The sequence below is a fragment of the Mesocricetus auratus genome, unplaced genomic scaffold (genome assembly GCF_017639785.1).
Source record: "Mesocricetus auratus isolate SY011 unplaced genomic scaffold, BCM_Maur_2.0 Super-Scaffold_100021, whole genome shotgun sequence".
Taxonomy (NCBI): Eukaryota; Metazoa; Chordata; class Mammalia; order Rodentia; family Cricetidae; genus Mesocricetus; species Mesocricetus auratus.
In genome coordinates, this window is record NW_024429202.1 from 26,956,254 (window position 1) to 26,982,564 (window position 26,311).

The 26,311-nt window shown below is 48.2% G+C and overlaps 2 protein-coding genes across 2 annotated transcripts; one reads left to right on the top strand and one right to left on the bottom strand.

Annotated features, from left to right (window-relative positions):
* The first annotated feature begins 4,503 nt into the window (after window positions 1-4,503).
* Window positions 4,504-10,741, top strand: LOC101827682 (cryptic protein). Its single transcript, XM_040729560.1, has 6 exons — window positions 4,504-4,574; window positions 4,800-4,849; window positions 4,940-5,107; window positions 5,689-5,803; window positions 5,895-6,004; window positions 10,445-10,741. Exons 1-6 carry the CDS (start codon window positions 4,519-4,521, stop codon window positions 10,555-10,557), a joined length of 612 nt encoding a protein of 203 aa, XP_040585494.1. The 5' UTR covers window positions 4,504-4,518; the 3' UTR covers window positions 10,558-10,741.
* A 5,925-nt stretch (window positions 10,742-16,666) lies between these two features.
* Window positions 16,667-26,025, bottom strand: LOC101827421 (serine protease 40). The gene is made up of 5 exons (XM_005075452.2): window positions 25,826-26,025; window positions 25,037-25,199; window positions 23,077-23,351; window positions 21,265-21,434; window positions 16,667-17,184 (listed from the first exon to the last, which is right to left on the bottom strand). Exons 1-5 carry the CDS (start codon window positions 25,995-25,997, stop codon window positions 16,828-16,830), a joined length of 1,137 nt encoding a protein of 378 aa, XP_005075509.1. The 5' UTR covers window positions 25,998-26,025; the 3' UTR covers window positions 16,667-16,827.
* Window positions 26,026-26,311: the final 286 nt, after the last annotated feature.

Below are 26,311 nucleotides of genomic sequence, written 5' to 3' on the forward strand. Positions count from 1 at the left end.
TATATGTAATTAGGTTGGCCATAAACAAAATGATGTTTATAAGAGTTCTCTTAATGCTTTATAGTTAAAGTAATTGGACCTGCTAAGAATGTTGATCCACATGTAATAAAATTTGAAAAGTTATTACTTTAGAAAACAAGATTTCAATTTATATTAAGAAAATAATTTATGCCCTGGCACTTGACAAGCATGAGCAGGTGGACCTCTGAGTTCAAGGCCAGTCTAGTCTATAGAGTGAATTTCAGGACAGCCTAGGCTGTCTCAAAAAAAGAAGAAAAATAAAGAAGAAAGAAATTAACTTATGTGTCCTTAATCCCAGCATTCAGGAGGTAAAGAATGATGGATCTCCGATGTTCAAGACCAGCCTGGTCATGAAGAGGTCTGTAGCAGCCAGGGCTACACAGAGAAACCCTGTCTCAAAAACTCCAAATAACAACAAATCATTTATGATTTCTACTGAGTTTGTATGTTTTTGGCAGGATTGGGGTTCATTTAAAGTTTTGTTTAGGTTAAAGTCTGTTAATGGCCCTAAGACTGACAACCCTATTAAAAACATACTTTTATTCTCTGATGACTTCTCCACAAGCCCTTCTAAAATGTAAAAAGAAAAAAAAAGAAGTCTTGCAGACACTCTCTCCTTTAGTCTATTTGGCCATCAAGTCTTCTATTTACCCTCTGCAGGTTCAGAGCTGCGCACTCAGAGCTGTCTCGTTGTGTGTGTGTGTGGGGGCATTCTCTTTTTTCTCTTACCAACCTTACATTTCTTCCTGTTGGAGTCTAGTGGCCCTCGGGCTTTGCCCTACTGTCAGGGTTCTGATAATTCCTCTAGGATTTCTTGGGGGGTTTCAGTGGCACCTTCTTGACTTTGCCCTGCTGTTGGGAGTCTGATGGCCCCTGTGAGCTCTGGCCTCGCTGCCTGGGTTCTGAAGGCCCCCCTTTCCTTCCTGGCAACTCTCATTTACAAAATGGGCTGTTATTTCAGTGAACAGGATGGGTTTAACATTTATGTGCTGGGAGTTTGATCTCCAGCACTAAAAAGGAAATTTGAAATGTGAAACCGTATGACCCCAGTGTTAATATCTAGGGGTCTTGATGGGGTTCATTTTCTCTGCCCGCTAAAGAATTAAAAGTCAGGGAAAATCTTGAACTTCACAAGCAGCAGTGGAGAAATCTAACAGCAGACAGAATGGGCACTTGAAGAAAGGTATTTATTAGGGTGAGGAAACATGCACATACAGCATACACCAAGAAAGATCCTGCTCAAATCAGATAGGGGGTTTCAGGAAGACAACAATCCAGAGTCCGCTTGAGAGGTGGGTTTTTGAAGTCCCTGAAGGGTTTTCCTCCCCTAATTTAGGGGGGTTTGGATGTGCCCTCAGACCCTAAGGAGCGCTAAGCACAGAGAATCCTTCACACCTATTCTCTGTCAGGTCATTTCCTCAGGGATACTTTTAGGTGATGAGAGGAGGACAGGGGACAGCATGCAATCCTGTCCTGGGCCAGGCAGGTCCCCATTCCCACACCCCCTGTGAGTTAGGATGCCCCCCTCCCCAGGAGGTGGGATTGGTGGCTCCATCTTATCTCTTTACAACTGATAACCAGACACAAGTCCTCTCCCCTTCTCCCAGTCAGCCATTCCAGGCAGTTCTGCCTGCTGGCTCTCCTTGGTGGCAGACATTCAGCAGCTCTGTCTGCAGTGACATGCCAAACTCCTTTGATGGGGACTAAATGGCTCAGCCTGGACCACAAAGGCCTGCTGCAGAGCAAGTGACAGTAGAGTGAGAAAGTTTATCACCAGTCCTGTCACCCAGGGCCTCCCCTCTGATGCCCCTCAGGCCCCTGGAGCCTCAGCAAACACTGGAGGGGGGCAGCCATGCTGCTCTGTCTCTCACTCCTGTCTGGCAGGCAAGGCATTGCCCTTCCCTTCATCCAGTTTCCATCCATAAGTGCAGATTTCCCTAACCTGGTTTGAGCAGCTGGACATGTGCCTCAGGAGGGTCAGTTCCTGCCTAGCAAGGAAACAACCACAGGTAAACAACAGCAAGACAGACTTGTGTCTGGCAACTGCTTTTTGTAACTGCCAGAAAACTAAGCCCAGGAGGAAATAGATTGGCCAGGTTCACACTGACACAGGGAGTCTGAATTTACTGGGTCAGTTTCCCAGCTCTCATGTATGCATTGAAATTGTGTGGAAGAGATACTAGATCTGAGATAGTGCCTTTAAACTTGAGTATTATCCTTATATGTCATCCTAGAGCCTTCATCCATTAGCTGATGGAAGCAGAAGCAGACACACACAGCTAAACACTGAACTGAACTCCCGGAATCCAGTTGCGTTGCAGAGGGGGAGGAATGATGAGCAAAGGGGTCAAGACCAGACTGGAGAGACCCAGAGAAACAGCTGACCTGAACAAGGGGGAGCTCATGAACCCCAGACTGATAGCTGGGAAACCAGTATAGGACTGTTCCAGATCTCCTGGACGTGGATGTCAGGAGGCTGGGGCAATCTATGGGGCCTCTGGTAGTGGATCAGTATTTTTCCCTAGTGCATGAATGGACATCGGGGCCTCACTCCACATGGAGAGACAGTCTCTCCACCTAGACACATGGAGGAGGGTCTAGACCCTGCTCCAAATGATATGACAGACTTTGAAGATCCTCCATGGAAGACCTCACTGTCCCTGGGGAGCAGAAAGGGGATGGGATAAGGAGTTGATGGGGGGCTGGGGAGTAGGGGAGGAAGAGGGAACTGGGATTGACATGTAAAACAAGCTTGTTTCTAATTTAGATTAAAAGGAAAATATTTAAAAATAAATAAAATAAATATAAATGATAAAAAAGAAATAATAAAAATTAAAAAATACAAATAAACATACTAACAAAAACCAACCAAACATAAAACAGTTCTCAAAGAAAAAAGAAGTCCCTGTGGCATTCTGTACAATGGCCATTTAAAAGCTGGTTTATGCAAAGAAATGCACTCACTCCTTTAGCTTAAGGATGACTTTTTTTTTAACTTATTTTATTTTGTGTGTACAAATATTTTGCTCGCCCATATGTCTGTGCAGTACATATGTGCCTTTGGATTCCCTGGAACTGGAGTTATGGACGGCTGTGAACTGCCATTTGGGGCTGTTGCAAGGGCAACAGTGCTCTTTACCACTCAATCATTTCTCTGGCTCTACACTTTTACAATATACAACTGTTTAGCTCACGGGAAAGTTTGTATTGGTTTAAAGTTACAAAATGTATTTGTTTTGTACATGTGATTGAACTGAACAATTTACCAGTAACAAGCATTACATTCAAAAGTGAGTTTTTGGGTCTCCCTAAGTCCTGAGGCCACATCCTCCCTGTGGGTTTTCCCCACAGTGTTTGCCAGTCCCTGTCTGACCCTGGAAGCTCTCAGAGCCCTTCCCTGGGAGTTCACAGTCTGGGAAAACTCACCAGTTCCTTCCTGGATTAGCAGCCTCTTCATGAAGCTCAGATTTAAAGGAAAAAATGAATGAAGCCAGTGGCAATCACTATTGCAACTGTGGAGGACACAATATTTTTAAGAAGTGAGTTTCTACTTTAAAGTCACAGAAGAATTTACCACACCTATTACAAAGTGTCCTCTTTAATGATAACGATAGGGCTAAGGTCCCATCTTAGCAGCTAGAAAACCTGAGGAAAAGAAGCCCCAGGTCACCCACTCCAGTGATTCAGGCTGCAGCCTGCAGCATCTCTGCACAGATGGGCCGTGGGCTCATCATGATGTCTGCATATTCTTTTTCTCAGTGATCTACTAGTCAAAGGGTTTATCCACTCAGGGTTCAGCTTCCTCACCTGTGACATCAGGGAGGGACATTGTCTCCCCCATAGAGTGCTGCCTGCACAACAGAGAGCAGAGGCTCCATGTGTGGAAGCAAATAAGTCCCCCCCAACCAGGAAACAGAGCCTGCAGTGCTCCCCTTTGCCCTCCTGTTCAGCACATAGGGCATGTGGGAGCACTCAGCAGCTGTGTCCCTCTGACCAGCTCCCCACTCCAGCTGAGTCCAGTACAAGGACTGCCCAATAGTCTCCATGTTCTATCTTCCAGAAAGCTCTTTGATTCATGCTGGGATCTCAACCTTTTCAATTTCTTGTTTGTTTTCTAGGGAGGTTAAGGAGGCCTGTTGTCTCTGTCTCCAGTGGTTTACATTGGGGACTGGCCACCCTGCTGTTGTCATCACTGTAAATAGCATGGGGGTGGCGAAGCCTCGCCCCACCCCCGCTTCTGAGGGACTCTCTCTAAGGAACAGCCCTTCAAGCCTGGATGGCACAGCAGTCCTAGCCCGAGGGCTTCTGCATTTGCCTTTGCAGAACTTCCTTCAGCCCTGTTGTCTTCTGGTCCAGGCAGAAGGCAGGCGACATCCCTATCTTGCAACCTTGTGCCTTCTGTGACCTGCTATAGTGATTCCAAGACCTGGAGGAAGGACTCCTCCTGTACTAGGACATTGAATTTCAACTGCTGTGGTTATTGATCCCCAAGCACAGATGAGAGGGGACTCCCCAACCCTAGGCGTCGTCGTTTTGAAAAGGTACCAAGCCAGGTAAGGACACAAGTCACACAGGTACTAGAAAGCCAGGCTAGGGGGTTAAAATTCTCAGGCATTTTTCATCTCAAAATTTTTCTAAACTGTAAGTACATCTTCAAAATCTACAAGTGTGACAATGTTTATAATGCTTGTAATTTTTTTATATCATGACTGACACATGAATTGTGCTTTTATTGACTGTATACTTGAAACTTCAACAATTTCCTTTAAATATTCCAGACCTCTGTTCTTCATGACTGTAGCGTTGCAGCTTGTCCATCTGGTAAATAGTAAGTAATTTTTTTTTCTGAGTTTCAGTGCTAAGTCCTAAAATCCCCGCGTCTTGGTTATTCAGTCGCTTACTTTGTTGTTCTTCAAAGGCTATCAGAGGGAATCAGACGGTGCCAGAGAAGTCACCAAAATCCTGTCTCCAAAGCCCCCAGGGACGACACTGGATGGGACATTGAGTAATTCCAGTAGAGAGAATGGCAGCCAGGAGGGGTGGCGCCCAAGGGATTCCTCTCCCTACTCCGGGACTTTTGGAGAAAGTAAGTCTTAACTGTGTTCGGTCCGGTGTAGTGGATACTGAGTACCGGGGGTGGGGTGGGGGGGAGGGGGAAAGTGGGATAAACCAGAGCATCTTTTCACCTTCAAGTTAAAAAAAATAAAATAAAGAAAATTTAATTTTAATGACGCGTTTACTCCGACGTCTTGCGGTTTCCTTGGCAAAGCTATCAGCTTTCCTCTGTCGCCAAGGTAACAGGCTCGTCCCTAAACCTTCAGGCAACTCCAGGGTGCCTAGGGGCTCCAGGTGGCGTTAGCGGCATCACACCCATGGGTGGTCCTGCCTGGGAGGCCTGTGGTTAATCACTGTCCACAAAGTCCCAGGCTAACTTTAGCAGTGGAAGGGAGGGAGAAGCAGTAACCTGGAGGGTGTCAAGGGCTGTGCAGGCCCCGCCCACATTCCTGCTAGCTTGTTTTTCAGCCTTCAACTAAAGAGTGAGGTTTACCTAGCAAACACACTCAGCAGGCACGGACCCCTCCCAGCCTGTGGCGCCCTGCCCTCTGCGGGAGGGGACAAGGGGAGCTCCAGAGGCCACTACCGCCGCTGACCCAGGTCATCCTGCAGGTGTGGTCCCTGGATCCCGCTGCTGCCACAACGGAGGCACCTGCGTTCTGGGCAGCTTCTGCGTGTGCCCTGCGCACTTCACCGGCCGCTACTGCGAGCATGACCAGAGGCACAGGTGGGTGGAGCACAAGTGGGCTGGGAGGCGGCTGGCCCGGGAGAGAAGGGGGGTACACTGACACGAAGTTGACCTGTCCTGGCCTCTGCAGAGACTGTGGCGCCCTGGGGCATGGAGCCTGGACCCTGCACAGCTGCCGCCTATGCAGGTGCATCTTCTCAGCCCTGTACTGCCTCCCACGCCAAGCGTTCGGTCACTGTGGTAAGAGCACCCTATCCCTCGACAAGCACACGTCTTTGCTGTTAGTGGGTGGCGCACCGGCCCATAGAGCATCTGCTTGCGCACAAGATTTAGTAATGAGCGCATTAGATCCGTGTGTCGCTCAACAGAGTTCCAATCATTGTGAATCTGCCGTGAATTTATTATCGTTATTTACGTTTTCCTTGTGGGGATGGCTGGGTCTGCGGTGATTTGCGAGCGGTGTCTCAGAGCACTGGGGTTCCTTCCAGGAGCTTCAAGAGTTAACCTGGGAGCTGAGCTAGTTCAGCATCACCAATGGTGCCCAAACACTGGGGAAGTAAGAACCGCTCTGAGCATAAAGGGAGGGGTTGCCACACTGCAACCTGATGTCTTCTGCCCTAGCCTTCCTTCCTTTAACAGGAGCTGGCTTGGAAGCCCAATGGTAGACAAGTCAGCCGAGTCCCCCACTCCCCTTGCCTGGTCACTCCTGGGTGGTTTGGCTTCACTGTGTCGAAGGAACACTGCATGAGATAAACCCCTGAGCCATGTTTCTGCCCTTCCTCAGGCAGCCCTGAACCCCTCCAGCGGATGTGGTACTGACCAGTTTGTCCTCTACTCCTGCCTCAGGAAGTTCAGGAAGGGCAGCGCCAGAGCAGGGGAAGGTCCTCAGCCACAATGCTGGGCCCTACCCTCTGGCCATGGCATTGGGTTAGACCATTAGTGATTGTTTTAACTCCTGAGTCCCCTTCCCCCTTCCTGTGAAGTGCCAGGAGAGTCTCCAGGCCTGGCCACCAACACTCCTAGTGCCTGCCCTCTGCTTTACTGAGCATCCCCTATGCCCCTTCTCTCCCAAGCCTCTCCATTGGTTGGGCTTACATCTCTTGATTCACCAGAGGTTATTGGACATGAATTTTGGGAATCAGGGTAAATTTGCAAGGTAAATCTAGTGATCTCATAGGTGAGGTCAGTTCTTACCAGCAGTTCTTCCCAGGGAATGTAGGGAAGGGGGTTCTCTGGGGGTGCTAAGCAATCCCTAAGCAAGGTCTGCAGGGCAGCATCTCAGTGTCAGGATAGTCAATCACTGTTTCATCCTTGGAAACATTCAGGGCCGAGACTTCTGTCTATCTGCCTGGTCAATGACATGGGCTTCTGAAAATGCTTCTACTCATCAAAGTTGGATAAAGTAGCAAGGTCCTCCCCCAGGGTGACTGTCCTTGATCCACTGATCCTGCTGCAGGGTCCATTGTAAATGGTGAATGATGAAACAGGGAGTCCCTTGGTCAAGCTCTCTAGCTGACTGACGGTCACCGGGTTTAAGGAGAGCCACCCCTATGGCTGTGCCCACTGTATTCTCAATGTGCTCCGGCCACGTGGCTCATTGGATTCCACCACAGTTTATGGAGTAGGCATCCTTCACAATCCTCTATTTGAGGAGAATGAAACCCAGGGAGAGCTAGCAGAGTCACCCATGTGCCTTTTACGGTGAGAATAACTCCGAACGTGAAAAGAACGCCTTCATGTGTGATGGCGTGATTTAGAATGCTGAACAGTAGCCGTTTGAAATTCAGCTCCAAAGAAACAGGAGGAAAAAAAAATTGAGATCCCTTCATGAGATGTGGTAAAGGTTTTGGAAAGCAAAACAGAAAAAAAAAACCAAAAAAACACTTGAGATCATTAAAATACTTTGAAACTGTATCTATGTGTGGGAAGGATCACAAACAGATACCATCCTGCAAAGTTATGTCTTGCCCCCAGCAGCCCTCGGGTTGAAAGATCTCCAAGAGCCTCCTTGCTCTGACTGGGTCCTCCTAGTGAAAGAATGCAAAGCTCCCAGCTAGCTCAGATTAGAGCGAGTGCAGCTGTTCCCATTGGAGCAGCCCCCAAGGAAGAAGAATCAGTGTCCTGAGCACTAATGAAGGTGGCACTCATCCCTAGACCCTTGGCTAGCATGTGCCAGGCCTGAGCTCCATCTCCAGAAGAACAAGGGGGAAAATGTCAGTTGACCATTGTGTAGGACAGTGATACCATTTGTATTTAGAATGGTCTAGACCCTGGGTTTAATCTCTATAACAAACATGAAATAAAGTAATCTGAACATGAGATGGACCCAGGCCAAGGTGCTACAGTTTGTTTTCTCTTTACAGTCATTTATTTCTTATTTATGTGTACATGTGTGCTGTGTCCATGAAGGCTGGAAGAGAGCTTGGAAACTGGAGCTACAGGCATTGTCAGGCACCAGACAGGGGTGCTGGGAACTGAACTCTGATCCTCTGCGAGAGCAGCAAGCACTCCTGACCACTGAGCACTTTGCAGCCCTCATTTTTTCCCTTTAAACAGCACATCTGGCAATGACAAAACCCAAACCAGCTAACAAATATAAACACCTGTGTGTAGACCCAGCCTCTGGGCCTGGGGCACCGGCTTCCAAACTCTGAGCTTGTGAGTGTGCGCCCAGTGTTGTGTTCACTCATCCCCAGAATGCTCTATGGGAGGTTTTGTCTTGGTGGGCATGATTCCTGGGGCAGAAGGGGAAGTCATCTGACTCTGAGGGCCTTCCAGGAGAGCGTCTGGTTCTCACACTGAGATGAGTGTGATGTTTTCCTCATTACAGAAGTCTCTAAAACCTTGACCCTGGTGTCTGTTTAGTACTAAAGGCATGGTGACAGTAGCAAGTGGTCAAACTTGGTTTCTTTCTTTTTTCACATGTGCCAAAAGTAATGGGCATGACAAAGGTCCTTGGCATGTCCCAAAATCTGCAAGAGCTTTTGATAAATATATAATAAGGTCTTAGGTTCCAGTAATAAACCATCCACTAGTTTTTTTCTTCCATAGTGTGACTCAGAATAGTGGGAGTTCACAGAATAAGAAATGTAGACTTTTTTGTTTTTGAGACAGGGTTTCTCTTTGGCTTTGGAGGCTGTCCTGGACCTAGCTCTTGTAGACCAGGCTGGTCTCGAACTCACAGAGATCTGCCTGCCTCTGCCTCCCAAGTGTTTGGATTAAAGGTGTGCGCCACCATGCAGGAATGTAGATTCTTAATAAACAAAGTATTAATGAAACATTTTTTGTTTTTATCTAAATGGATAGTGGTGTTCTAATTGTTTTTCTTTCTAATATCAAGGAATCTCCTTGGGAACCACACGCCACAGTGGTCCCAGGTCCAGTTTATGATTCCGTGTTGCTTATTTCACAGAGCCTACTGAAACTGTATTTGAACTTGTAGTTCAACAGCCTAACGGCCCTGAATCTTCCCCTGTGACCTCCATTCCTTCAGAGAAGGTGGCCCTGTAAGACTGACCCTGTCCTCACCTGATGCCCTGTGCATTTACATGTGTGTGGCCAAGATGTAATTTTCATCCATCGCTATCCTCCTCTTCCTCCTTCTCCCCTTCCTTCTCCTCCTTGTCCTTCCTCCCCATCTTCCATCTTATTTGAGACATACAGGGTAGGGCATCACTGTATCTTTGGCTAGACTGGAACCCATCTGCCTTTGCACCCTAATAGCTAGGATCAAAGAGGTGTACCACCACACCTAAAATCGACACTTCTTGTTCATTTGTTTGTGTGTTTTAGTTTTTTTTTTGGTTTTGTTTTTATGATACAAACCCTGGGGTCCTCTGGCCAGCCAGTTTTCCCTAATCTGTGAGCCCCAGGTTCAAATGAGAGACTTTCTCTCAAAAAAAAAGTCTGGAAGGTGCCTAAGGAATGACATCTAAGGTTGATCTCTGGCCTCCACAAACACGCAGATGCCTTGTACACACACGTGAACACACACCTGCACATGGACAAAGACACGAGGAGCTCATATGGGCAGAGCTGGGCCATCTGTATACTAGGTAGCTGCAGGCTGCTTAAATCGGTTCTGTTTGCCTGGCTGAATCACGTACAATTCTCTCATAGGCTTTCCTCTTGTGCTCATGATGCTCATGAGGTAAATGAGCTAGGCTAAAGAAAGGATTGTTTGTTCGCCTGTAAAACAATGGAGGTTCTTTTCCTGTCAGCTTTTAATGTTCCACAAAAATTCAGTGTCTCTGGATGCAGAGAAAATAATTCATTTGTTTGTTTTGAACACATGCTAGGCAAGAGCTCTGACACTCAGTCCTGAAAAAGAATGAAGATGGCTGGACATAGTGATACATACTTTTTTTTCCAGCATTCAGGAGGGAGAGGTAGGAAGTACTTTGTGAGCCACAAGCCAGCCTGGTCTAGCTAGTGAGTTCCACTCTAGTTAAGGGTTGAATACTGTGACCCTATATTAAAATTTATATAGATATAGATATATGTATATACACATAATAGAGTACATATACACACACATGTGGGGTGGGGCAGGTCTGAAGCATAAAAGGGCTGGCTCACAGCCAGGCAGAAGAGGGCTTTAGTGAGAATGGGTGCAGACATATCTATGTTCATTTAGCCAAGCCTGCAGCTGCACTTAATGCATTCTCTGTTCTTTTTCAGACATAAAAGGCTTCCTCTCTTCAAGGGCCAGAGAGTCAAGTGCAAGCAGTGCTCTGAGCCTTCCCTTCCTGCTGCTCTGCCTCCTCCTGCAGGCTGTGGCTGGTGAAGGCTGAGGCTCCTAAGCCCAGTGACAGAGTCTATGGGGCTGCAGGGAGTCGCCCCTGATTGCATGGGGCGCCCCAGCATGCCAGCAGGAAAGCTGGGCAGTGGGCATCTGCATGGATGTTGTGTGCTGTAAATAACAGAGTCCCTGAAGTATGTATCCTTGTGCTGTGCAATAAACATGTTCAACAGTGAGCCCTCCTTGCTTGCTGAGCCTCGTTTCAAGGTCTCCAGTGGAGGCAAACCTCATTGTGAGAGCCTAGCATGTTCCACCCGGACTCCCTTTCTGAAGGTTTCAGAGTAGACACTGAGCAGGATTGAATGTGACTCCCACACAAACGGCCCCTCCCAGGTGACAGCCACTCTGAACAGCCTGGACCCTCACTTGTATGTCTCACTGCTGAGTCTCCCTGTCACCCACAGGTCACTGTCAGTCTCTCCAGCAGGACCTCTGAGTCCATGGGAGAGGGATGGCAGGTCCTGAACACTGCTCTGGGTTTTACAGAAGCCAACAGCCTTAAACATTCTGTGTGTGTATTCAAAGGAAGACAGAAGGGACTGGAAGCAAGCATCCTGGCACCTGCCTCTTCATTAGCAGTAACCAGACCATTTTGGGGGGGTTCAAATCATCTCCCTAAAATATACACATATATAAAATGAGGAGTTTAAATGAAGCTAACATGTTATCTCAGGGGATACCATGACTAGATATTATATGACTGCAAATAAAATCCTCAGTATCAGGAACAGGTTACATCTTTGGAACTGTTGGTCAATGGGATCCCATAAACATCCAAAATGATACAGACTATTGCCGATGCTGTTGGTTTCTATCAACAGCTTGATGGTAAGGCCCTATTGCTGAAGATACCACATTATTACATCATAGAACATGGAAACATTTAGCTGCTACCCAACCGGAAGCTTCACCCCTACTTACTAGTGTTCATAGTGCTAGAAGGTGCTATACAGGCCACTGGAGGAGAAAAGTAATTAATCTCACCAGTTATGAGCCCTCAAACAATAATGACGGCCTAGCAAGAAATACTCTCCTCTGGTACAATTGTGGAAAAAATGCCATGAAAGTAACCAACCTCTTTTTTGAAATTGAGTTTAAGAACCATTCTATGAGTTGGAACCCATTATCTGACACTGCGATAAGGGCAATAACCTGAGACTAGATAGGTCATAAGCCCTAAGGGAGAACTTACTATTATTATTCTTCTAGATGACATAGCAATAAAACCATAAAGATACAGCTCATAATGACCTATTGCTATACTCACAGATATGACACTGTCTATAACACCTGATTGGTCTAATAAAGAGCTGAACGACCCACAGTTAGGCAGGAGAGGGACAGGCAGGGCTGGCAGGCTGAGAGAATAAATAGAGGGAGGAAAAGAGAAGAGGAGGACTGAGAGAAGAAGGGGAAGAGGACACCATGACCAGCCACCCAGCCACTCAGTCACATACGGAGTAAGAACAAAAGAAAAGACATACAAAAATAGAGACAGGTAAAAGCCCAGAGGAAAAAGGTAGATGGATAATTTAAGGTAAGAAAATGTGGCTAGAAATAAGCCAAGCTAAGACTGGGAATGTACTAGTAATAATAAATATCTGTGTAATTATTTGGGATCTGTGTAAAAACAATCAACTACACAGCAGCCCACAGTTGAGAGGCATTGGATATTTTAAACATATTATTATTATGATTTTTAAAAACAGGATCTTACTGTGTATCCATGGCAGGCATTGAACTCACAGAGATCTGCCTCTGCCTCCCAAGTGCTGGGATGAAATGTATGCACTACCATGCCTTGGGTCTCTAGATATTTTAAAGAGATCCTAGGCTAGAGTTGATGAGATGGCTCAGCGGTTAAGAGTACTGACTGTTCTTCCAGAGGACTAGGGTTCAATTCCCACTGCCCACTATCCGCTGTTAATATAATATTATTATATTGACCTGAGATCTTGGGGACAAACAAGAAAGGAAAGGTTCGGGTTTGACAGTGATAAGTTTATGTGTCAAGTTAATGAGTGGAGTTGTGATCATTCACCTTTGCTGTCAACTTGACACCTTAGGAGGAGGGACCCTCAGCTGAGGAACTGTCTCCTTCAGTTGGCCTGTGGCATGTTTGTCAGGTGCTTTCTTGATTGCTAATTGATGTAAGAGCATCCATCTGCCGGTGGTGAAGCCAGCTCTGGGCAGGTGAGTCTGGGCTATGTAAGAAAGCTAACCGTACATGAGACAGAGACAGAAAGCCAACCAGCGTCTTCCTCCTAGGATCCTGCTTCTGCCCATTCTTGAGTAGCTGCCTTGACTTCCCTCAGTGGTGGACTATGATTGGGAAATGTAAGCCAAATAAACCCTTTCCTCCCCAAATGGTTTTGGCTGTGATGCTTATTATAGCATCAGAAATAAAGAAGGGACACCTGCTAATTTATATTAAGAACCATTGTGAATACCTTTCTACTATGTGAAAGTTCATATTTACAAGGTTTCTATGCACGGACACAAGTTGAAAGCATGCTAAAATGACAAAAGTGCATTAGGAGATGAAAAGGCACACCGTCTCAATTTTAACAGCTTCATTCAGAAACTGGGCTAAGCTAATTTTACATCAGAGGCAGTGGCTACAAATGTGACAGAAAGTCACTCCTCATTAGTGTGAGTAATTAGGTTTAAAGCTCTTACCTTGAACTAGAAAACAGAAGTATGAGTCTCTCCAGTAGAATCACACACACACACACACACACACACACACACACACTACTGTAACCATCCTTTTCCCACTGGAAGTGTGTGTGTGTTCTCAACTCTGGGGCAGAACCCAGAGCCTCCCTGCTAAGTAAACACTCTGCTTCTCAGCCGTACCTCACTCCACAGTCTGTGATTTTAAGAAAGAAAACCAAAGTCCTGTCCACCCATCCATCCATCCATGTACCTGCTTGTTATCTACTGCCTAACTGGGAAACCCTTAGAAGTTCAGCTCTGAAGAGGACGCAAAATCTCGTGCAAGAACTGTTACACATCAGCCCCGGCTTCTGTGGTGCTGTTGTGCCCAAATTCTGAACCCCACAATCACCAAGAGGCCCATTCGATGCAATTGTTTAACAAGGTAACCCCATTAGCTCAGGCCTTTCAATCCTCCACCTCAGCGGATGGCTGAGAAAAACCCCAAGAAATCAGGAGGCAGGAAACTTATAGGGAGTGTCTAGGGGTATGCAGCAGTCTCAGGATTGGTGCACTTCCAGACTTGGACGACCTGCCCTGTGTTGATTGGTCCACTGGTCGTTTGGCCCATAGGCCCTCTCTGTGTGGTTGCTATGCTCTGCACATCAGTTGTGCATTTGTCCATAAAGCACTCCCAGAGTCATAAAGCACAGTCCAGCCAGCTAACTTCTGATTAGTGCCTTGCCAGGAGGAGGGTATCTGACCTCCTAGTGACCAGGACAGGAGAGGCAAGGTCAGGCGAGCCCATGTTAGCCTGTCATGGCTGTTAAAATCGGGGGTTTGTGGGGGCTGGTGGGGGGTAGAGGGTGGGTGGGAGTGGGTAGGGGGTGGCCTGGCCCCTTCAGTGCTTGGATAATTTGAGAATACAAAGTATTTCCTTTATACATGGTACACCAGGTGTCCAGAAACAACACCAAGAAAGACTTCCCAGGAAATAAGAGCCTTCCTGAGTCAAGGCAAGCCTTCCATGCTCCAAGAAATAAGCCCCACCCACAGGCATGCGAGCACCTTATTAAACTCCCTGTCACTCACCTATGGAAACCCTGAAAAGAGGAAGGCGTCTTGTTAGGAAAAGGAAACTTCAGGGAACTAGAGTGGGGCTAAAAGAGGGGGATGGGGATGAGAAAGATTACATTTATTACATGGATGTATGAAACTGTGAAAAGAATAAAATAAACGCATAGATAAGAAGAGAAAAAGAATGAAGAGAGCGGAGAGAAATTGGTCTTCTTGAGTTTGTAGGAAGCACATGGTTTGAATAGCCCTCCCAGCCTGACCTGGCTCTGTGCTGGTGTGGCTGTGAAAGGCCAGAGATCATGGCCTTGCTCCTGGGACATCTGGCCCTGCCTTTCTCTCTCCATGGGGTCCTCATCCCTCACAGCCAGGGCTGAGACTGTGCTGGGGTTGAGTCTGTTTCTCAGTAGAGTGAGAACTGTAAATCAGTTCAGAGAGCACAACTACCACCTTCTACAGTCTATAGTCATGCCCTGCAAGTAACTTACGTGTTCACGTTCAGCTGGTTGTAACGTTACCTGAGCTGCTGAGATGGCTCCGTGGGTAAAGGTGCTGGCTGTCCAGTCTGGAGGCCTGAGTTTGCTCCCTAGGACCCCCAGAGTGGAAGGAGAAGACCGGGTCCAGGGAATGTCTTCCTGACCTCCAAGTGGGTGCTATTGCATTGCTCTAACACAAATAAATCAATTTAATTAAAATAAAGTTTTATTCAACTATGCACATTTTAAATTATCTCTTTTATTACTTTGATTTCATTTACTTTTTATTTATAGTGTTTCTTTGTTTTGTTTTTGTTTTTCAAGACAGGGTTTCTCTGTGTAACACTTGACTGTTCTGGAACTCACTTTGTAGACCAGACTGGCCTCGACCTCAGAGATCTGCCTTCCTGTGCCTCCTGAGAGCTGGGATTAAAGGTGTGTGCCACCACTGCCCAGCTCATTTTTGGGTACTTACACTGAGAATCATTTTAGTTTCTCATTGTTTATTTCACAGGGATTATCTTTGATTTTGTTATTCCCATTTGGGCCATCTGACTTTAGAGTTGCTCCCTTAATTCTTCGACTGCTGGATGTGTCTGTTTGCGGATGCATGGTGGGATGGAGGCAGCTCAGTTTCAGTGTCAAAGGCTTGCACTGTGGAGGTTTCAGCGCCTTCGACCAAACCCATCAAGCGCCCAGGAAGCTCTCCCCACAAGCCAGGCTGGTGGACTCGTGTTCCTGGTTCTTCTACCTCCCACTCACCAAGACCCAGAACTCTGTCTAGCTATCAGCAAATGGCTCTTTCCAGAACCAGGCCCAGATACCTGGCCCCGAGTGCATCTCTGCTTATGTCACAGGGACTCATGTATGGTCAGTAAAGATTTGTCCAGGCTGCATGCAATGACACTATTTGAGGAAGACAAAACACTGAAAAAGTTTCTGCATTTTGTAAAAAATTGAAGTACTCAACCCCTGGAGACAGGAGAGACAGAAGAGGTGATTCAACACTCCTCCAAGGCCATACCCTCTCTAATGTTCCATCTCAGAAATAACGCAGAACTCTTGCTTTGTCTCCTGCTTCAGACTTTGACCTCAGCCTACCAGCTCCTAAACGTCACCCAACATGGCTGCTTTGGGGATTGCTGGCTGTGTGTTCACCACAGGACTTTCCCACATATACCACTTATAGCCTCTTCTGTAACTTCATCAAATAACCTGGATTTCTGACAGGGCATCATTGGTCCCCAGAGAATCCAGGGGCTCCCTATCTACAGTTCATGTGGAAGGGGGAGACTGCAGTGTGGAGCCCCAGTGAACTCCCACACAGGCTGAATAGGAGTTTTGGTGACACAGATAGGTCTGTAAGGAAGCTCACCGCTAACTCGTCATTGCCAGGTCTGCCAGGCCTCAGCCAGTGCAGGCTGAAGCAAGGACACAAGGACCGTGGGCTGGGCGTGTCAGACAAGGGGTGGGGTTTGGGGTATGGAGGTATAATATTAGGGTGATTGCTGTCCCTTGCAGAAGAGCTTAGACGTGTCAGACCTCTGAGACCCTCACAGCTCATTGTCAAACTCTCAGAAGCACTTTTGTGACCTTTGGCTTGCAAGAGGTCCCCATCCCTAAATGGGGGCTTGCTCCAGGAACACAAGCTGCAGCCACAGAGGAGGACTTGGCCCAATCCAGTGGCTCATTCTTCTGAAAGAACACACAGCCTCAGGGGGCGGGGGTGGACTACAGTCTCTGGAAGCCAGCTGGGAGAGAGTCAGCTCCTATACTGGTAGGCCAGCTCCCTGGCTGTCTCAATCACTGTCCCTGCCTGGGGAGTAGGTGGCCTTCTGAGACTGAGCAGCTAGAAACTTTGCAGGAGCAGACAGAACACATCAGAAGTCTCTTTTGTTTTTTGCTTTTATTTCTTCTTCTTCTTTTTAAGTTTGGTCTGACCTAGGGCAAGTGTGTGGCCTCAGATGGACAGATGAGCCTGCGGATGGAATCGTGGGGGACAATACTCAGTGGACTTACAGGCTATGCTGGCCGTCCAAGGCCCCGTGGTTCCTTCAGAGGTTCCTCAACAAAATCAGCTGCAGGAGGAGGACCAGAGAAGACAGCATGGCCATGCAGACCACCGGCTTGATGACGGTGCCTTGGTCTTTGTTACTGTCCCATTCATACCCACCAAGAGGGGGTTTTGGCTTATAAGGTGGTCTTGGATGGTCAGGGGGGCTGTCAGGCTCCTTGGGCTTTGGATCAGGTGATGCTTGCTTGTGTTCTTTAATCCAGTTGTCAAAGTAGGAGACCCTGGCGAAGACACTGGGGCTGACGATCGGGTTTTCACATGACGAGCTCCAGCTGGTCAGCCCCACCACGTACCAGGAGCCATCCAGAAAGCAGACGAAGGGGCCCCCAGAATCTCCCTGAGGAGAGAGAGAACACAGACAGTGGGGTTAATACAGGGAGGGACACACAGTGACCAGCTGTCTCTGCTGCCTGAGCAGTACTCATCAGGACCATAGGAGCAATTTTAAAAATGCAAGCACAGGAGCCCTCTTGGGTCAGTATCTTCATGAAGCTCCATTTCCCAAAGTTACCATGGAGCCCCTGTGTACCATTTGGTGGAGAGTCTAGGAGCCTAATGTCTACTCTCTGCCCTGCTGTCTATATGAGAGATGACTCTTGATGGGGGAAGTCCTGTGTATGTGCTTATCTTATTGGTTGCTGAACAAAGCACTGTTGGCCAATAGGGAAGCAAGATAGGTGGGACTAGGTGGTGAACAGGATTCTGGGAAAGGGAGGCACAGACAGTCCTGATGTAGAAAGCCAGAGGAGTAAGAAGTCCAGACCCTGTTCTCCGGTAAGTGAAGACCACATGGAAATACTATTAGCAATTATGGGTTAACAACGAAGTCAGAGCTAGCTAGTAAGAAACAAAGCAGACATCCAGCAGCTTAATAATTAAATTTTTTTTTTTTGGTTTTACGGGACAGGGTTTCTCTGTATTGTTTTAGAGGCTGTCGGTCCAGCCTGGCCTCAGACTCACAGAGATCCGCCTGCCTCTGCCTCCCGAGTGCTGGGATTAAAGGCGTGCGCCACCAACGCCCGGCTCAGCTTAATAATTAATATAGCGTCCTGTGTATTATTTGGGGGCTCAGACAGCTCGGCAGGCTGGAAGACCACAAGTTACAGTCTCTGAAGTCCCAAATGGTCAGTGTGGTGGTCTGAAAGAAAATGGCCCCCAAAGAGAGTGGCTCTATTAGGCTCTATTAGGAGGTGTGGCCTTGTTGGTGTAGGTGTGGCCTTGCTGGAGAGAAAGTGTGTCACTGTGGAGGCAGGCATTGAGGTCTCACACATGCTCAAGAGACCACCCAGTGAGACAGTGCACTTTTTGCCTGCCAGATAGATGTAGGACTCTCAGCTACTTCTCCAGCACCATGTCTGCCTGCACGCTGCTATGGCCCACCCTGATGATAATTGACTGCACCTCTGAACTGTAAGCCAGCCCCCAATTACATGTTTTCCTTTATAAGAGTTCCTGTGGTCATGGTGTCTCTTCACAGCAACAGAGACCCCAAGGTGGACAGTCAGTGATGAGCTAAATGGCCTGGAGGCATGGACTGTAATCTTTGGTTGAATCCCTTGTCCCAGCACGGCATCCTACATGTACCCTTGCTTTTGCTTAATAACATTCCTGGTGGCTCTTCAGGTCCTTAGCTGAGCTCCTTCAGAAGACGGCATGCTGTAGGCTGTGCCGAGCTGGCAGAGCAACACAGCCAGGATAGAACCACAGGGGTTCCTAGGCTCCACAAGAGAGGCAGGGGCTCCAGGCACAGCAGGGCCTTGGGACAGGAAGAGCACCGGGGTAATGGGTAGAAATACTCCTATCTCAGACCAAAACGTAGGAAGCAAAGCAACACGGTCCCCTGAAGCACATGTCATGGGATGTTCAGGGGACAGAGAGGATTGTGGGAACACACGAGAAGACGCTCCGTGGGGATAAAGAGCTGCACAGATGGCAGAAGGACCCTCAGAGGGATGCACAAGCCAGGCCCTAAGAGGCCTTCTCAGAGCCAAGGCTGCACGGAATCACTGAGGCTTGGCGGTGGTAAGCTGCGGCCAGAGACAGTTGTTCAGCAGGGAAGCAAGGGGCCCCGGTGAAAGTTCTGGAGCTTCTGAGACAGGGCAGCAGGCCAGGTCTGGGCAGGTTATAGCAAAAGAGAAGGCAGTCAGTGGGTGGAACCACTCAGCACACAGGACTGACCCTTTCTTTCTATTGTAAATAAAAAGCATGTGAGATGAGTTCCATCTCCAGAAACCACGTTGTGGAGAGAAACAACTACCATAAGTTGCCCTCTGACCCTCACTTGTGTGTATGAACTCAGGCACTCACAAACACACATATACATACAGAGGTGGTGAAGAATAACTTAATTGATTATTCTTGTTAGTATTATTATTATTTTGTTTTTCGAGACAGGGTTTCTCTGTGTAACACTTGGCTGTCCTGGGACTCACTCTGTAGACCAGGCTGGTCTGGAACTCAGAGATCCACCTGCCTCTGCCTCCTGAGTGCTGGGATTAAAGGCATGCACCACCAACGCCTGGCTCAATTGATTACTTTTAAATGCAGAGCAATCTGGGAACTATATACATGCGATCCTGGTACTCCAGAGTCAGAAGCACAAGGATTGCAAGTACAAGTACAAGACCAACCTGAGCTACATGGTAAGATCATTTCTAGACAAACAGATGATAGACTGACATATGATATTGGCAGACAGATGATAGACAGATGAATAGATGGTAGATCAATCAATAGATAGATGATAGATAATAAGACAGATAGGTAACAGGTGACTAGATAAATAGATGTGAAACAAACAAAATCAGCAACAACAACAAAAATTCAAGGCAAGAATGGGAAGATAGATTGTGGGAACAAAGGAACAAAGGAACATCTGGACTGTGCTAACTGAGGGCTAGGACCGTTAAGGACACATGCTGACACTGCAGGGTGAGCATGGGTGGGAAGGAGGTCTTGAGAATTATCTGGCATTCTCGAGGAGCAGGGAGGGTGCACATAAGACACAAAGTCGTATACTTCTGGGCCCAGAGGACAGCCAAGGGAAGAGAAAGAGAGAGACAAGGGCAAACAGGAGTCACAGGAGGCACTTCTAGCTATCCATTTCCTTCCTGGCTTCAGACCCCTCACCATAAAATGCCAACAGTTTTGACTGCACACAAAATAGTTATGAGCTCAAGCCCCCAAATATAAGCGTTCCTATGAATCATTGAGAAAGACACACACACATGACCACTGGTGACAAAGCAACCTCACATCCCTGAGACTATACTTAATGGAAAAAAACAAATGAAAAAATATCCATCTTCATTAGCCATCAGAAAAATGCAAAAGAAAAAAATTACATACTGCTGGGCAGTGGTGGCACACACCTTTAATCCCAGCATTTGGGAGGCAGGGGCAGATGGATTTTTGTGAGTTTGAGGCCAGCCTGGTCTATAGAGCGAGATCCAGGTAAGCCAGGGATACATGGAAAAATCCTTTCTTGGGAAACAAACCAAAACAACAACAACAACAAAAGGAAAAAGAATGAAAAAAGATCACATGTAAAGGTTAAAATGAAATGGGTAGGTAATCTAAAAAAAACTGGTACATTGTGCAACAACCTGAACTCTCCATGGTGGGAATACAAAATCAGTACAACCATATTGAAGAGCTGCCTGGAGTGTGTGTAAGACAAGAACACATGTGTGTCTTGCGACATGGTGATTCTACTACTAGCATGATGACCCATCAAGCATGTTCATGGCAATGCCATTGCAAAGAACAGAAACTGCCAAAAATGCCACTAGGATAAAAACAAGCAAGGAAGAGTATAGTGCATCCATACAGTGGCAGGGCTGTTGACTAAAAAGCCTGCATCCTGCCTGATGCATGCTTAGGTAGTGTTGCAGCACGAAGCCATAGTGCTTCTAAAGCTAAGACAGGACAATTCTGGGAGTGAGGGAAAGGGAAGGGCATGAGGAGAGCCCTTTGGGTGCTGTTTACATCGGTGTATCAGCTTCTTATTTTTCAATTAAATGTTATTCATTCATTGTATGTGTGTGTGTGTACACATGTGAGGGTGTGAGCACGTGTGTGCATGGATGTGAAACTTAGAGGCCAACTTGTGGGAATTGGTTCTCTCCTTCTACCAAGTAGACTGCATGGCAGATCAAACTCAGGCTACCGGGCTTGGTGGCAAGTACCTCGATCCGCTTGACCTTCTCATGGGCCCATTGGATTCATTTCTAAAGATCCCAAAGGCGGTACAAGCGATGCCCATTTCTTAGTGGGCTGTTCTTCAACAGTGTGCTTGAAAGACGCAACCAGATGGTTGAGACAAGGTCCAGAGAATACACAGAAGGAAGGGGCTGAAACAAGACAAAGGTACAAGGGTGGCCACACATGACCACGCATCTGAGCAGGTTTCACTTACTGCACATATAGATTTTGTCATTGAGTAGTCAGCAGCGCACACCATATCATCATAAATGTAGTAGCTCTTAGTGTCACCAGGTGATGGTCTTGGGAAAAACATTTTACACTCTTCATTGTCCATAAGGATGAGCTCTGCTTCATAGAGGTCGTCAGGTAAAGGTTGGCGCACTGTGGGAGGGAGGGTTAGATGTGACGGTCAGCTGAGTGAGGGTGACACTCCCCTTCCAGGGATATTGCTGGCAGTGGGGCGGGGGCAGCCACTCTAGGCCACAGTGGCAGGGAAGGGCTCACGACGGGCATGCAGTGACCAGGGGAAATGGCATTCAAGAGCAAGCAGAGGGCCGTGGAAGGCAGGGGCAGGCTGGGAATGACTGCACAGGTCCCAGTGTGGGGACCTCAGACAGAGCCGCCTCACCAGTCTAGGGGACTGAAACTACCCTGAGGTCAGAGAAGCCAAGGAAGGGGCAAGCCAGCTGTCAAACAGCTCTGGCTGCCCTGTGGGGACCAAACTGCATGCAGGGACTCTGGAGCCTGAATGCAGCAGTGACACAGCTCCCCAGAAATGTTGGCGAGCCTGGCAACATTGACCAATCACAAGGGTCAGCTGGTCTGTTTGCAAGGGCTCTCCCAGATCCAGGCGGGGTCATCTCCTGGGAGCAGACTGACAACAGCATGGCTCGCTTCATGCGGGGGCCACAGTGCACATCCCACAAGGCTGGTCAGGGACTGCCTATGTGCAGCAAACCGGAGCCTGGCCCCAGGCCCCGCAACCATGAGGGCATGGCAGAAGATGGCTGAAGGTCCAGTCTCTTAGGGAGGCCAGGTCCTCTGCTCTGAGAGCTGCCCCAGCCACACCTTCCCTCTGTGCCCCACTCTCATCGCCTGGCCGGACCTGAAGACTCTACCTGCCCTGACATAGGCTCTTAGAGAGTGAAAGTCCATCCCTTCCAATGCTGGTGTTCTGGTGACCAGCCTGTGGGACTGACACTTAGCGACTAGGAGCAGGGATGGGGACCCTAACTCTGACCTCAGGGAAACATCTGCCTGTAAGCCTCCTCAGGGCTGCTTTGCCAGACTGTGAACCTAAATTTCACACCAACTTTTTATTTGCTTTATTTAACTTGCCATTATGTTGTCCTAAACCAAAAGCATCTCGTGTCAAATCCTTGCCAAGGAATTCTACTCCCAATCTAAACATCTACAGCTGTCCCTTGCTGTCAGCAGGCTCTTCCTGTGGCCCAGGATGCCAGAGTCCAAAGACACCGAATTCCCTCTGCATAGGAGAACCTGTGCATGTCTCCCTGCACACCTGAGATCATCTCTAGATGACACAATAGCTGACACAAGGCAAATGTGATACAGATAGTCACAATGCTGTGTTGTTTAAGGAATCAGGACAAGGAGAACGTCACTCCCAACACTCAGGCTTTTGGTCCACAGGTGACTGGATCCACATGTATACAGGTTGCACAAGCTGGTGGACCAGGTAGTTTCCCCTTAAGGGTTGGCAGTGGAGTTCTCAGAGGTGAATGGTCCCTAGTTACACACCCAACCTGCCCCGTGCCAGGTCGCTCTCATCTTCTCAAGGACACCCTGTGTCTTTCCTGGCCAGGGCAGAGCAACCACTGTTTGCTGAGTGCCCTGCAGTACCCAGGGTCAAGCATGCTGAGAGCTCTGGAGTCAGAGAGCCCACACCTGTGTTCTGAAAGATAGAGACTTGCATTTGAACCGGGAACTGAGCTTCCCAACCACAGGAAAGGTCTCCACAGTGTCTTGCCCCTCCCCCTCTTCGCCTGCCCTGTGTACTCACCATCCTCTCTGAGATTCCCCCAGCCACTTGCCCAGCAGGCCTTTTTTTTAGGGATTTTTGTGTTTTTATCTGGGACACAGGCTGGGAGGATGTGGGAACTGAACTCCACAGGCGATTCCAGCTGCATCAGGACAATGTCACTTCCCTGGCGGTGGAATTTGTCGTAGTCTTTGTGAACGATGAGCTTGTACACTGACAGCTCCCTGCTGTACTTGGTGGGACTGCTCATCTTGGTGTAGCCTAGCCTGACCTGGTAGTCATTTGGGTTGTGAGACCTATTGCAGGGGGAGCATCTGTAAGTGTTGGCTGAACAGTGCCTCCCTGATTACCCACCCTACAGGCAGCCAGACCTTGTCTGTTCCTTATTTCAGGCGTCTCCTCCTTTCGTAATACTGTTTTTGTTTTTGTTCTTTTTCTCTTGAGGGACACTATGACCACACACAGCCTAAGCATTAATTTGAAGGTTTCTGATATCTCAGAATTCATGGGGCTGTCAGTCTCATGACTGTGTAGAACAATCAGAAGTAAATCAACCTGTACCTCTTCATCTTGTACAAGCAAAGACATACTGAGCCCTGCCCAGATCTCTCTCCTGTCTGGCATGACCCATACCCCAACCCTTACACATTGTCTTTTCTTAAGATTGTATTCCTATCTAACCATGGGCACTCAAGAAGATTTTGTGGAGAAAATAGAAGAATAAATGAAAACTTACTATTTCTGGAACACACATTATATTCTAGTGTACAGTTCACTATTATGGCTCTCTTACATGTCCACTAGAATTCCTCAATCTCCTTCCTTAAGGGCTCCTCTAGCTGTATGACTCATTGCATTTCCTTGACATACCTTCATGATCTACCACAATGGGGGTTGCCTTTGCCCCACTTTCCTGATGGGTGGGTCTCACACATCCTCCACACGACCCTCCACATCAGGTCTGTCACTCATGGAAGATGGATATGTAAATGGAACCCATGTGCAGTCATTTGTCCTCCTTGCTTCCTTTGCCCATGCAGTGAACCCAAGATGCATCTACTTGACTCTACTAATTCACTCCAGCTGTAGGAATAGTGACATTTCCCACTACAGGAGGAACACACACACACACACACACACACACACACACACACACACACACACACACACACACACGGTACCAGGATGCCTATAGAGAGGACTATGCTCCAGTGTAAGACTGGCCTGAACCCAAATGAACTTCCAATAGACATGTCCTGGATAGAGCGCCTGCAGAGAGCCCTGGACAGAGGATGCAGATGCTTGTTTACAGAGGTCCCGACTGTGTCCAGTCTTGGGGATAGGGGCCTGGGATTGACGCTTTCACTAAGCACTGAGCCTGTGCTGTGTGTCTAGCTAGTTAAGAACACCCTACCAATGGTTTCCAGGAGAAACAGGCCTGCTGCCATCTGCAAAGACTGTCTAGAGGTGAACAAGTGTCAGATACTGAAGGGAACAAAGTTTTTGATCCCTGATGTTCATGGAAGAGAAAAGAGAAGATCGGAAGTGACCACTTCAGAGCTAAAACTCGATTTCCAGCACTAATTTACTCACACCCGAGACAAGTAATTTCAGCTAGCTGTTTAAAAGCAAGGTGCATATCACTGTGACAACCACACTAGTTAGTTGAGTCTCAGGGAGGGGGAGAGGACAGTGCCAGGGTGAGAGACGAAATATGAGACCTTTGTAATAGGAGAGTCAGACGGGTAGGAGATGAGAGTCTGGTGATAAGCAGGGATGACAATCTGGGTGCAAGGCACCAGTCCAGGGCAGGGCAACAGCACAGAGGACTCTCGCTGGCAGCAAGCTATCCCAGAACACAGCCCACAAGGAAATGGCTGCTATGTACCCTTCGCCTCTCTTCCTTCCCTCCTAGTGACTCTCTCCTTCCCAGCAGAAGGGCCCCGGGGGCGGGGGGGGGGGCGGGGGGCGGAGCACGCACCTTTGGAAGCAGTGGGCAGCACCGGCTATCCAGTTTTTGTCGATGAGAACTGCTCCACAGATATGTCTGCCATATAAACGCAGACTGACCTGCCACGGCCACCGCTCAGGCGCAGCCATCTGACCGCCAAAGATCTTCCCTTGGAATTTGGTCCTGCCACATACTGTGGAGACAATCCCAGCCGCGAGGCACCTGCATTCAGGATGCACGTGCTTGGTGCCCCAAATGTCAGCATCAGCAGGACCCGGGGGACGCAATGGCCTCTCTTCTCCCTTTTCAGGCGGGCTTAGCCAAGGTCAAGAGTGGAATAGCTCATGTGACAAAGAGCAGGGAGAGGGTTGGAATAGCCCAAGGCTTTCTCTCAGCAAGGCCCACAGAACAGAGGTGCAGGCAAAGGGGAGGATGCTGCCGGGCTCTCCTCAGTCCCCATTAACTTAAGGAGCTCGGTACTGAAGAGGAAGAAACCGAAACAGAAGTCAAAGCTGGCAGAAGCCATTATTTTTCAGGTTCACGGTCATCTTAAGCCCTCCCACCATAACCCAATGTAGACTATGGTAGAACCATAAGACAACCTTGACCCTGAACTGAGGAGACTTGAGATCAGTGGGCAATAGCCAGCAGAGGAGAGCACCTTCATGTAAAGATCCCCAGTCTCAAGGCCCTCTTTTTCAATTTAAGGCCTGCAGGCCCTTTCAACCACCTATGTTCCCAAGGGAGGGGAGGAGAGGGACACACGCACTGGAGAGCTGCCTCCTACTTTGGGGGTCACTATTGCCCCTGCCTCCTTACTCTCAGACAGGGGTAGAGTAGTCCTCGTGGTCGTTTTATTTATAGTGCTGGTGGTGTTGGCAGGGTCAGCGGCCTGAGCATGCTGGGGCAAGAGGCTGAGCCAGAGCAGAGCAGCCAGCAGGCAGGCTCCGTACCCACCCTGGCCCGATTGCTGGGCCCTGGTGCCCCGCATCTGGCCGCCCTGCCTCTGGGTTCCAGTCAGGACCGGAAGCACGTGCAGACAACCGCTGAAGCTGGCAAACCGACTCTAGGGAGCATGTGTGGCCCCCTGCGACCTCGCGGGAGCTGAGCAAGGTCATTGAAAACCTAGGTCCACCAGAGGCAGTACGCACTAGAGAAGTTTTATCCTCAGGTCCTGTTTTCCGGCTTTCACAGACTCATGCTTCTTCCGGGGGCGAAAAGCATTCACTGCATCCCAGAATTTCCCAGTTTCGTTCTGTAACAATATGCACTAAAAACACTGTCGCATCACCCAGAACCAGCACG